The following is a 13308-nucleotide window of genomic DNA, read 5'->3' as shown; positions in this document are numbered from 1 at the left end:
GTCTACTCCCGGGGCCTTGTTTCGACTCAGGTCTTTCAGTGCTCTGTCAAACTCTTCACGCAGTATCTTATCTCCCATTTCGTCTTCATCTACATCCTCTTCCATTTCCATAATATTGTTCTCAAGCACATCGCCCTTGTATAATCCCTCTATATACTCCTTCCACCTGCTTTCCCTTCTTTGCTTAGAACTGGGTTTCCATCTCAGTTCTTGGTATTCATACAAGTGGTTCTCTTCTCTCCAAAGGTCTCTTTAATTTTCCTGTAGGCCGTATCTATCTTACCCCTAGTGAGACAAGCCTCTACATCCTTACATTTGTCCTCTAGCCATCCCTGCTTAGCCATTTTGCACTTCCTGTCGATCTCATTTTTGAGACGTTTGTATTCCTTTATGCCTGCTTGATTTACTGCATTTTTATATTTTCTCCTTTCATCAATTAAATTCAATATTTCTTCTGTTACCCAAGGATTTCTATTAGCCCTCGTCTTTTTACCTACTTGATCGTCTGCTGCCTTCACTACTTCATCCCTCAAAGCTACCCATTCTTCTTCTACTGTATTTATTTCCCCCATTCCTGTCAATTGTTCCCTTATGCTCTCCCTGAAACTCTCTACAATCTCTGGTTCTTTCAGTTTATCCAGGTCCCAACTCCTTAAATTCCCACCTTTTTGCAGTTTCTTCAGTTTCAATCTGCAGTTCATAACCAATAGATTGTGGTCAGAATCCACATCTGCCCCTGGAAATGTCTTACAATTTAAAACCTGATTCCTAAATCTCTGTCTTACCATTACATAATCTATCTGATACCTTTTAGTATCTCCAGGATTCTTCCAGGTATACAACCTTCTTATCCGTACTGAATCGGAAACTGATAGAACATGCGAAGGCGCGCCGAAAAGTAATTCCGAATTTTTTATGTGAAAACCCTTAAAGAATTTTGAACAATAAATTCTTTTTAACATTGTACAACTTTATTCTTCACGTCTACGTATTTACTCGTATTTCTTTACATAGTCACCCTGGTGACGAACAAATTTCTCCAAAGAAAGATCACATTGTTGATACCACCGCTGTAGAATGTTTGACTTTCTTGACGGAGCTACAATCGTATTTCAACTTGCGCCACTTCATCATTATCAAAGGGAAGTACTCGAAAGTGTTCTTTAACTTTTGGAAAGAGTTGAAAATCGGACGCAGCCAACTCGTGACTGTAAGGGGGATGACCGATTACAGTGAGCCCAAGGCGTCGGCTTGTTGCAGACGCCGTAGCTCTCGTATGTGGTCTAGTATTGTCATGATGGAAAGGAAAAAGAAATTGTATGTAATTGAAGCGTACAGGATTATGTATTCCGTTACTTTCATCTTGACCTTCCAGCAACCCTTGGTATGTGAACACGAACAACAGGTTCCTGGTGCCGAGAAAACTCCTGTTTCCCTATTTTTATGATGACTATCATCCTAGCACGTGTAAATCATCAACTGTAAACCAATAAAATTATCTAATTTTATATACGATGTTCTTGTGTAACTCTTGAAATCCCAAACATTCATTTACATTTTCTTTTAAGGCTTTTTATGAAAAGAGTAACAAATGTAATTACAACAGACTGAGAATTACTCCAGTTTATTTGCAGTTTCATTAAAGTTAAAATTGAAAATAAAAAATGAAAAATATTTCCACGTAGAGACACGACCCTACGGCTCTCAGATTTCCATTCTCTTTCCACTGTGCCAGCCGCTGCTTGCAAGTTACGTTAACATAAATGGCTCACGGTTTGCCTGACCAACGCAAAAAATCCGATTATTTGTAAACGCTTGTCCATACCGACCTTCTACTTCTGTTACTCTCATTTCTGGCCACGCCCTACGTACACCATAAATCTGAACGAAATAGGCAATGAGTAGTAGACGTGGTCGCCTCGTAAGGTATTTTGAGCGACAAATTCATTGGGAAGTGCCCTGAATACGGCTGTTATGTCTGGTAAGTATCGGATGATGCAACTTCGTTCTGTTCTTGAAATCTGTTATTTCCTACTTTTTTTTTTTTTTTGGTACCACCAGCCAGAAGTAAGAAACACGGAAAAGTACTGTACAGCAAGTACAGAACGTACGTTCCGACCGACCGGCAGAACTTGGTTTCAGTTCTGTGTTGAGCAGCCTTCTGAAAGGTTACCAACTGCATCACGCAATGCACAGCTTTACTTAGTCTTAATTTTATTTTGCAGTCAAATTTGTTCACATTCTGATAATTTTGGAATGCACACATATGTCTTTTATGATCCGAAGACTGCAAGAATGTGACCTAAATTTATTGTCAAAATAAGAGTAGGCCAGCTGCCTGCTGCATGATGCAGCTCCTAATCTTAGTATACCGTTTGCTAAGAGAGACGGCAGTTGTAAGTCAATATTTTATCCAGTGTCTCTCATTACGCTTTGAGCTCTCCACCAATGAAATTTTCTGACTGATCTGATGCGACCTACCATGACCACCTCTCCTGTGCCAACGTCTTAATCTCACCACTGTACTAACATCCAATGTCCTCTGTTATTTGTTGAATGCGTTCCCAATCTCTGACTTCCCCTACAATTTTTACTCTCTACAGTTCCCTCAATATGGAAGTTACTCCCTGACGTATTCACACACGTCGTATCATCTTGACTCTTGCTCCTGTCAGTGTTTTTTATATGTTACCTTCCTCGCCGGTTCTACAGAGAACCTCCTGATTCCTATCTTTCTAATCTAACTGATCCCCAACATTCTTCTATAACACCAATGCTTCGATTTTTTTCTATTCTGGTTTTCACACCGTCCATGATTATCTACCAAACAATGCTCTGCTTCAAACGTACGTTCTCAGAAATTTATTCTTCACATTATGAATTATTTTTTTCGCAATGAATGCCTTCTTTACCTCTTCTAGTCTCCTCTTTATGTCATACTTTTAACATCCGACATGTGCTGCTTTGCGAACTGTAGTATCAGTTATTTTTTCTCTTCTGAAGACGAACTGGTGTTAAACATTTCTGATCTTTCTGTTCAGTTATGTATTTCTCTACTCATGACTATAAAAACGTAGAACGTTAAGTATATTACTGCAACAGTTTCGATATACATCTGAGATTACTTTCTACATCAGTAAGGATATAACGTTTTCCTTTGAATATTATAATGTATTTCCTGAATATAAGGTCTTGCATGCAAGATTTAACAATCTTCTGCTTTCACAAATACGAATAAATTCCGGTGACACTGCCTGAATCACATCGTTTCTACGAGGTCGTCCTGAAAAGCAATGCCTCAGAATTTGTTGTTCGAAATCTCTTAAAGGTTTTTAAATAAAACAAACGTCATTAACATTCTACATCTTCATTCTGCATGTCTACATATATGCATCCCTCTGCCACTAGAGGGCTCTAAACTGTAGCGGGAAACAAGGCAGTGTGCAACGCAACTATGTCGGTGCGTGAGAAACAGCATGCTGCTAAGGAGTCTCAAATTCAGAGTTTGTCCACACAAGTGGAAAACCCTGAGCGACTAACGTTCGAGATATATTATGAATTACAGAAAAATCTGCTATAATGTTCACATAATATTCGCTTACAAACTGAATGAGAATTTGTCATTTTGAAATTAACTAGAGGTGGAATCTTCAATTTATTTTGTTTTTTTATAGCATATCTAGAAAACTGTACCCTCTGTAAGTACTTCTATCGTACATACGGCACATCTAAGATGCACACCTTTCAATATTATTAACAGCAACCTGTATCACTACTGCAAACACCTGAAATCAAGAAACGTTTGTGACAAAATGCTATGTTATTTATAATTGACCAAACAGCGTTCCTTTTTTCTACTCTTTTAAGGTGAGTTTCAATTATGAAACAGCAAGAGTAGAGTTAATTTTTATGTTCTCTTTAATAAAGGTAGAGATTTAGTATGTAGTTTTGGAACTAATGCCATATTCTCTTTAATAAACAGTACGTGCCGCTAATGTGACATGAATCGAAAGAGGAATGTTCGTCTGAATCTAACGAGACATTACGCTACAGCCCTGGCATTATAACTAAGTAGTGCGTCCACAAGCCGTCATATCAGCTACTCGTATATTATTTAATCACTACTATTTACCACAACACGTTCACCATTTGAACTTAAGTCTTTCTGACAGCTGCACTTGCGGCGTCCAGAAAACGTAAGATGTTTATCAGCTGTTTTTTCTAATGCAAGGGTGAACGTGGGAAGCAGTTAGGACTTTTTTAAATTTTTTATTTTGAGTCATCAGTCTTCTGACTGGTCTGATGTGGCCCACCACGAATTTTTCACTTACGGCAACCTCTTCATCTCAGTGTAGCACTTGCACCCTGTGTTCTCAGTCATTTTCTGCATGTATTCCAATCTCTCTCTTCCTCTACTGTTTTCACCCTCAACAATTCCCTCTACTACTATAGAAGTTCTTCCCTGATCTCTTACCGCATGTCCTACATCCTATTACTTCCTCTTGTCTGTGTTTCCCACATCTTTTATTTTCTGGGAGGAATACAGTCTCTTTCTGTGCTAGTCTGCCTTTTATGTCGCCGTTTATTCGCCCGTCATGTGTTATTTCGCTTCCGCGGTAGCACATTTATTCACGTCGACTGCTTCGTGGTCACGAATTTAGTTGTTAAGTCAACTGCGAATCTCATTTATGTCACATCTTATTACTTCGGTCTTTTATTCGGATTACTGTCAATCCATATTCTGTAATCATTAGACAGTTCTTTCAATTCCTGTGATCCTTCTTCCTTTTGACTGAGTATAGCACTGTAATTACCGAATCTTATCATTGATATCTTTTCACCTTGACTTTTAATTCAATCCTTCACTTCCTTGATTGTTTCTTCCGTGGATAGACTGTACAGTAAGGGCGAAAGACTGGGTTCCAAACTGAAATCCATTTTAATCCGAGCATTTCGCTCTCGGCTTTCCATTGTTGTTCCCACTTGGTGTTTCTACACATTGCACATTAGCGCAATCAGAAATTTGAACATCTCGTACCATTTTAGTCTGCTGAACGCCTTTTGTAGGTCGAAAAGTCTTTTGAACCTGTCTTAATTTAGTTTCAGTCTTGCTCCTATTATCCACCGCAACGTCAGGACTGCCTCTCTTGTGCCTATCGAAGCGATAGACATTTAACAGCTCCTTGAATTTCTTTTCCATTCCTCTGTATAGTACTCTTGTCAGCAGCTTCGATGTATGAGCTATTAAGTTGACTGTGCGATAGTTCTCGCACATATTTGCCGTTGCTATCTTCCGAACTGTGTTGATGATAGCCGGCCGGTGTGGCCGTGCGGCTCTAGGCGCTTCAGTCTGGAACCGCGTGACCGCTACGGTAGCAGGTTCGAATCCTGCCTCGGGCATGACTGAGTGTGATGTCCTTAGGTTTGTTAGGCTTAAGTAGTTCTAAGTTCTAGGGGACTGATGACCACAGACGTTAAGTTCCATAGTGCTCAGAGCCATTTGAACCTTTTTTTTGTGTTGATGATATTTTTCCGAAAGTCTGAGTGTACGTCGCCATCTACACATCAACTTGAATAGTCGTTTGTTTGCCACTCTACCTAATGATTTCAGAAATTCAGAAGCAGTGTTATCTATCCCTTCTGCCTTAATTGACCGCAAGTCGTCCAAGGCCCTAATAAACTCTTAAGTGGGTTCCCTACGTCTTCCATATCGACTCCTGTTTCTACCTCAGTCATGTCATCTGACAAATCCTTTTCACCATAGAGGTCTCCAATCAACTCTTTCTACCTCTCAGTCCTCTTGTCTGTGTTTAACTGGGGATTCCTCATTCAGTTTTTAATGTTGATGCCTTAGCTTTTAATTTCTCTGATAGTTGTTTTGATTCTTCTATATTCTGAATTATTCCTTTCGAAGAGCATTGCTTTTCGATTTCTTTCTGAGACCACATCGCTTTAGCTTCTCCGAAATTTCTGTATATTTCAGTCCTGCATCATTTACATTCAGCTATTCCTTTCTTACTCTCAACAGTTTTTCCTTTCTACTTTCGTTGATCAGTTGCAGTATTTCTTCTGTTGTCCAAGGTTTCTTCGCACTTATCTACCTCATAACAATGTTTGTCTGTGGTCCACTTATCTTCAAATGAACTGCTTATTGAAGCATTCCAATCAGAGTATCCCCATCTTCAGCCACCTTCAAAGGGGTCTCATCATTCGTCAGTACTTTAATATCCCACTTTGTTCCCACTTATTCGTCCGGGCGATTCCTCCAAACTTCAGTCTTCTCTTCGTCGTTACTAAATTGTGAGCTGAGTTCTTATCTGTTTCTGGGAATGCCTAACAGTCCAGTAGCTGACTTCCAAACCTCTGCAGCTGGAGTAACTCCTTCCTCTTCTATAGCATTGCAATCATCCATATTACCAGAATTTCATCTCCCTTTACACACTAAAATACGCGTTCAGTATTTTCATATAATTTCTGTATCTTAATCTTCTGCTTCTTACAACGGCTAATATAACACAAGAATAGCTTCAACAAGAAAGAAGAAAGTTTCAAGGTAAACGGATCCTGAATTCCTGCGCGGCAGCGAACGAGCGTTGCAGGCAGCAAGAGGAGAACAGGATCGGAAATGAACGCGAAAAATCCCTTGGATGTTGACGCACCAGGTACGAGAACCTGCAACCGCGAGCTCGGCTCCAGCTTACGATCAACAATGGAGGTTGAGTTTGACAATGCCAGCCACTCGTGCTGGCGAAACTTCAGGAAAATCATCGGGTAAACGTCTGCCGAATAACCCTAGGCAGAATGTTTGAAACAATTTTCTTAAATACGTGTGACGTGATTACCATCAATGTCATTTTAATTGGATCAACTGCGGGTTCTTTGTGAAACATTGTAAATTAATTGAACAAACACAGTTTTTGTCTTGTATCAAAAATTTTCTTACTAATGTTACTGCAATGGGCTCACCTTTATCCCCCTTGCTAGCAGAAATGTACATGGACAAGTGGGACACTGATTTTCTTAAGAGGGAACCACTGGCAAAATACGTTGTGTATCGGTACAGATATGTAGATGATATTCTTTGTATGTGGAAAGGCTCCAATAGAGAACTCCACAAATGTGTGGAAAATATCAATCAGTGGCACACTAACTAAAGGTCAGCAGAGAGTTGGGGAGGGGGGGGGGGGGGGGGCAGCATAAATTTCCTGGACATAAGCCTAAAGATGGAAGACAGTAACCATAAATTTAAAATTTATCGAAAAGACTTCTTCGCTTACACATTCATCACGGCTTCCTTCCACATCCTACAGCCTATAAACATGCAGAATTCCACAAAATGACCAACCGTCTCCTTTCTGTCCCAAGAAGACTTTGACCAGGAATACAATAAAAACAATTGCCAAACTAATGAATTTATCGCCGACATCATTGATAAAATTCTAGGTAATAAGATGAAGAAGCAAGCCAGGTCCATAGAGTCCCCAACGAGAAACACAGACAAACTGGAAAAGAAATGGTGCAGATTACCTTTTTCAGGGAAAACATGAAGGAGGATAAGTAACATTCTGAAGGCAAATGGTTTCTCTGTGTTTTTCTATGTTTCTCAGACAACGTCCGCCCCCGGTAGCTGAATGGTCAGCTCGACGGACTGTCAATCCTAAGGGCCCGGGTTCGATTCCCGGTTGGGTCGGAGATTTTCTCCGCACAGGGACTGGGTGTTGTGTTGTCATAATCATCATCATCATTTCATCCCCATTGACTCGCAAGTCGCCTAACTGGCGTCAAATCGGAAGACTTGCACCAGGCGAGCGGTCTGCCTGACGGGAGGCCCCCGTCACACGCCATTATTATTATTTCTCAGACAATAGGTAGTTGCTTGTTCAATGAAAAAAAAAACAAGTAGCCATCACAAAAAGTAGGGTTTATGAAATCACATACCGTGAGCGTCAGTCTTGCTACATTGGACAGACGGGGAGGTCAATCTGCTACAGGCTTAAAGAAAGCCAGAGAAGCTGGAGACTGAAGAAGCCTGATTCAGAAGTCTGGAGAAGGGGGCCAAACTCAACCAATTAGAAATTTTAGAAATTAGAAGACATCCCCAGACCTATTATTAAATGAGCAAACCCAGTTCAATTACTCACCTCTTTTAGATGATATTACACCTCCAGAATAGAAATAAAACTTCGGGTTTCAGTCCATCTGCATGTAAAAAGTTCTTGGCCAATGCATAGCGTTAGTTCCGTCATGTTAGTGTAATTGCTGAATTGTGTAATTCGATATGCAATTGTTAAAAAATGGTCACTGAAGTAATTTTACGTTAAGCCATGGATCGATACATTAAGAAGTTGAGACGACTATCTTTGCCTTATCATCATGTTTATCTGCCTGTTATCATCTATGGGAATCAGTAACGTACTTAAAAAAGGGCTTATAACCCGAAACCTAGGTTGTGTAGTATCATTAATAATAGTATTTGTGAAAAATGCAAAAAAACAGTGTTTGTTTAGTACCATCAATATTTTAACCAGTTTGAATAATGTGTTGTAAACTATTTATAGTCCTTACAGATTAATTGTGTAAGTCATGTGAATATTCCCAGACAAAATTATATACACATCTGTTATGATTTGAATTTTTACAGAAAAATGTGGTGGCTGTATATTGCAGCAGCGCAAAATGCCAAATAAAAGTGATCACATCTCTGGAAGTCACAAGTCATTTTATTTGCGGTTGTTACCTTCAGTGAGATTTGACGATGTTCAAGAAATCCGAATACCCCTTCGTGATTAAATACATTGCGCAACAAAATTAAAGGACCACTTTTTCGAAGCGGCATAATTGTCTTCCATTCCGACGATAAACTTTTTCTCAACTGTGCATACAGTACACCCTTCTCATGTAATGGTGCAAAAGCGTGGCGAACTGCGACGTCACCCACGGGCTCGGCGACGCTTCAAATAGCAGATGGTCGAAACATGAAAAAAAAAGAAAAAAGTTCATGTGATCTGTAAGGTGGGTTAGTGGTGTCACGTTGGCATAAAATTTCACCACAATTCTGGCCAACAACGTCGTGGACATGTCATAGGATGGCAACGTCGTTACAGACTTGAAAACATTTTGCTCCTTCTTCTGTTGCCTCTGCAGTGGACGTCAGAACTGCGCGCACCCAGTGCTAAAATCGTCAAGTTTTCTTATTGATGACCGAGACGAATATTTCAGACACACCGCTGCTAGGACTCGTGATGAAAAGGTGTCAAGGTGTGGCACAAAGGGCGTCAATGAAATCTACCCTTACGTTGGGCTGTTGATTGCCAGACATTTATCCGTCGAAAACGACAGTTCGCAGCGCAGTCCCCAACAGAACGCTGTTCTTGACAATGTTCGACACTTCTACCAACCCCTAGGCGCCTCAGCCCTTTCGACGGACATGATGGGGCTACAGCCCCACTGAACGTAGTCTGACTCCTTTGGAATATTGTACTACTACACAGTGTGGGATCACTAGAGACGTTTCAAAACCATTCGAAGAAATGTGTACGAGGTCCGAAGCAGAAGAGCGCTTTTATGCTTTTTCATCCTTCTTTTTTCGCTCCGTCGTGTGGCGGGATCACGGAGGGATGCAACATTTACATAGGTGGGGATGAAACTGCAAAGGGTCCCCTCTAAGATTCCACAGTTCGGCAACACCCACGCATGTTTGTTGAGCACGTAATTGTTAGAAACTTCGACAAACATTCAGCTTAGCGGCTACTCTAGCGCCTATGGTTTAGGGAACCCCTTCGACATCGTTTAGGTGTGGTTTGCCTACCTTCAGGCGCTAGAATCAACCCTGTGGCTGAATATGTGCCGAAATTTCTGATAGGTACATTTGTAACGTGTTCACCAAAGGTGCTTGCGTGACACCGACGTGGCTGCCGAACTGGTGGTTGTTAGAGGGACTCTTCGCCGTTTTATTCCTGCTCATGTTAATGTTACATCCCTTAGTGATCACGAACACGGGGTCGCGACATATGCAGGATGGAAAAGAATAAATGTACTTCTCTCCATCCAATCATGTTAGAATTTTGTCGAATGGTTTATAATGGTCCCCAGGTGTTTCATCCTGTGCACCATAGCAAAAACAGCAGAAGCATAACATTCCAAAGGAGCCAGACTACATTCAGTGGAGTTGTAGCCCCATCCTGTCCTCCGACTATTTGAACTGCCCATGGCTTGATAGCAGTGTTGAAGTTCGTGGAGAACATCGCTCTGTTCGCCATCGTAAAGCGAACTGTCGTTTCCGACAGAGAAATGTGTGGCAATCGACGCTTCAAGGGAAGGGGTGGTTTCATTGACGGCCTTTATGCCACACTATGAGGCCTTTTCATATCTATTCTGAGCGGCATGTATCTTAAATGGCTTCCTCGATCATCCGTAAGAAAGCCACGTGATTTCAACTGGGTGTCGAGGTTGTGACCTCCATTGCAGGCAAGTTAATTGAAGGGGTGAAACGTGGGTAAGAGTGGGTGTGAAGACCTTCCCATCTTGTGACACATCCACGGCGGCATTGGGTAGAATTGCTTCTGAAAGGTGGTGGCAATGCTACGTCATTAACCTACCTTACAGCCCACATGAACTTCTCATCCGTGGTCTTTTGTCTTCTTCTTCTTTTTCCTTTCTTCATGTGTCAATACCTCGTTGTTTGAACTCTTTGAAACGTCGCTGAGCCAGAGAGTGGTGTCACAGGGCACCACGCCTTTGCTTTGTTGCAGAGGAAGGCCGTAGGCACCTTTGAGTCAAATCTCAAAGTTATGCGTCAGAATAGCACACAATAACGAAGTTTTCGAAAACTAATCCTTTAATTTTGTTGCAACGCGTAAATAAGACTTGCAGAACATCATAGAAGTCTTCATTTCTTAAATATTAATCTCATGTTCTGCGAAGTACCAACATTCAATAAGACTTGCAGAACATCATAGAAGTCTTCATTTCTTAAATATTAATCTCATGTTCTGCAAAGTACCAACATTCAATTAAAGTTAATCTGCATTCTCCCGTTATGGTGTTTCAATGTGTAGAATCAGTAATGTGAGTTTTCACTACGTTTCCTCGCGGCTGCCTTAGGATTCTAAGGTGGAGGTGGTCAGCGGGCAGCCTGCAGCGTGTACTGACCTCCGCTGACGGTAAGCGAGCTGCCGGAGCCGATCTTGACGTCGGAGTGTCTGCGCTGGAGCGCCTCCAACACTGGAACGTCCAGCAGGCTGTCCGTGGACTCCTGCGTCATGACGGGCGGCGCCGCACGCGACTGCAGCTTTCGCCTGCAGATGCTGCAGCGCCACGTACTCTGCAACAAGAGACCGTCACAAGGCGTTATAAACGACACGGAGGAACTTTCACACTAATGACTGCAACACTTAACAGAAAAACCGAGGTGTTGACACAGAAAATAGTTTCTCCTCACTGTGGTATAACTCCACTGAACTCGCTGCAAGTTTCATATCCATTGCCAACACTCGCTTGTTCCATGTCGGCTCCTTCAGACGAAAGCTGCTTTGTGAACTATTACTAAAAATTCTGCGTAATTAGTTTTGATGTAAATTGAGAGATTCTCTTGCACCACTACATAAAATTGCTTGAAAATATCCTCCCGTTTCCATATCGTTTTTTATGTTTATTTACTTTTCAGCTTTTTTCGTCTAGTTAAAATTTTCGTATTTTCTTTGACTTATCGAAATTGCCAGTAAATCCCGAGTCTTTTAAGAACAGAACTCCCATTATAAAATAGCTTCGAACTTACTTGACAAACGAGTTAACGTGTTAAATTCAGCGGTATCTGACATTAAGCATGTAACCTAGGAAAAACTTAGAAAAGTTTTCAAATTGCATCTTATAAGATGAAAGGCAAATACCAGTGTCAGCTGCATGAATGCATTGAGACAATTCAATGACGACCGGGAGTCTAACCCGGATTTCCTGCTGTACGCGAGCGGTCTACTCAAGAACTCCGCCTATCCGAGCACGCTTCATGTCCAATTTAGATACCAAACTCGTCGCACACTACTACCATAACGCCCCGCCCCCCCTCCATATCTATTTCCTCACTGCTCGCAGCATCTTGCATGATTCCCACAAGACGTTGGACCTAGGGTGCATCAACACTGAAGATACCATCAAATGCCGACAAGGCTTAGTTCTACTACAATATGTGTGGTGTCTGTTCTTTCGGACACGTTCGGAAGAACGCACACCACACACATAATAGTCACTTTTAATTTTTGTTGTATGTCGCTAAGTGGCATAATTATCAAACTCTGGATGAGTTTTTCTGCGTAATCTGCACTGCATTATAATCAAAAGCTTGATTTTCACGCATCTCAACGCTTATGATGTTATATCTCCTGAACCAAGTGTCGTGTAATGATATAATTTTAGAGGTACATTCAGTGCTACGTGTGGACACTGTCTGTCAAATAGTGAATACAGTTAGCAATAACGAGGATATTAATTAAATTATCATGCTTGATGCAGCGGTTCTATTGTATTACCAGTGAGAAGGTAGTAAGCGATAAAGGTCTGTAGATTGTCAGAAGTCACTAAGTGCTCTCATTTGCAAATACCGGAGGAACATAGTCTGTGTATTTGCAAGGGGCTGAGTCATGCTGCCTTGAGACATATACACATTTTACAGCTGTAATATTTGTCTTATTGTGTTGAACATTAATGAGTGCACTGTGTCAGTATATTACATTTTACAGTTTGTTGACTGTTTATATGAATTATTGACGGTAAAATTTTTGTTGCCCCTGCAGGTCTTCAGACAGGCAACTGCAACTCGGTCTGGGAGCCGTGCCCTGGGATTTTCGCTTAGTGATATACACTGCCGGAAATAAAACGTGCAACACTCTCGAGTATGAGGTCATTTTATTGACAAGTGAGGTGACAGGTAGTAGTCAGACCATATAAAACACAGGTCGCGATAAAGAGTGCCCAAACAATTACATCAGTACACAGCGTGTCCTCATCTGGCAGCAACGCAGGCTTGCATTCTCGCATACGAAAGATCATAAAGGTGCTGAATGGCTTCCTGCGATAGATTGTCTCCAGCATCTAGTTTCTCTTGTAGCAATCCGGCAGTAGTTCTTGCAAGACTTGGAGAAGGAGTAAATTCCCATTTTGTAACGTCCCGTACGTTTTCAATTGATGAGAAATCTGAAGATGTTGCTGAACATCAGAAGAGCACGTGGCGTCGCAGAAGCCATATATGGACGTGCAGTGTCCTCTGAACGAACACTTCTCCTTCCTTTTGAGGAAAAGGTAACAGCACGGGAA

The 13308-nt window shown here is 41.3% G+C and overlaps 1 protein-coding gene across 1 annotated transcript in view; it reads right to left on the bottom strand.

Annotated features, from left to right (window-relative positions):
* LOC124788714 overlaps positions 1–13308 on the bottom strand; it is a 321758-nt gene that overhangs the window by 256127 nt on the left and 52323 nt on the right. Inside the window, exon 2 of the mRNA XM_047255991.1 lies at positions 11152–11323. Within this exon, the coding sequence (XP_047111947.1) occupies positions 11152–11323 (172 nt within the window). The remainder of the gene's footprint in view (positions 1–11151; positions 11324–13308) is intronic.

The sequence above is a fragment of the Schistocerca piceifrons genome, chromosome 3 (genome assembly GCF_021461385.2).
Source record: "Schistocerca piceifrons isolate TAMUIC-IGC-003096 chromosome 3, iqSchPice1.1, whole genome shotgun sequence".
In the NCBI taxonomy this organism is placed as follows: Eukaryota; Metazoa; Arthropoda; class Insecta; order Orthoptera; family Acrididae; genus Schistocerca; species Schistocerca piceifrons.
The sequence above is the reverse complement of the archived record's forward strand: the minus strand, read 5'-3'. Positions and strand labels throughout refer to the sequence as shown.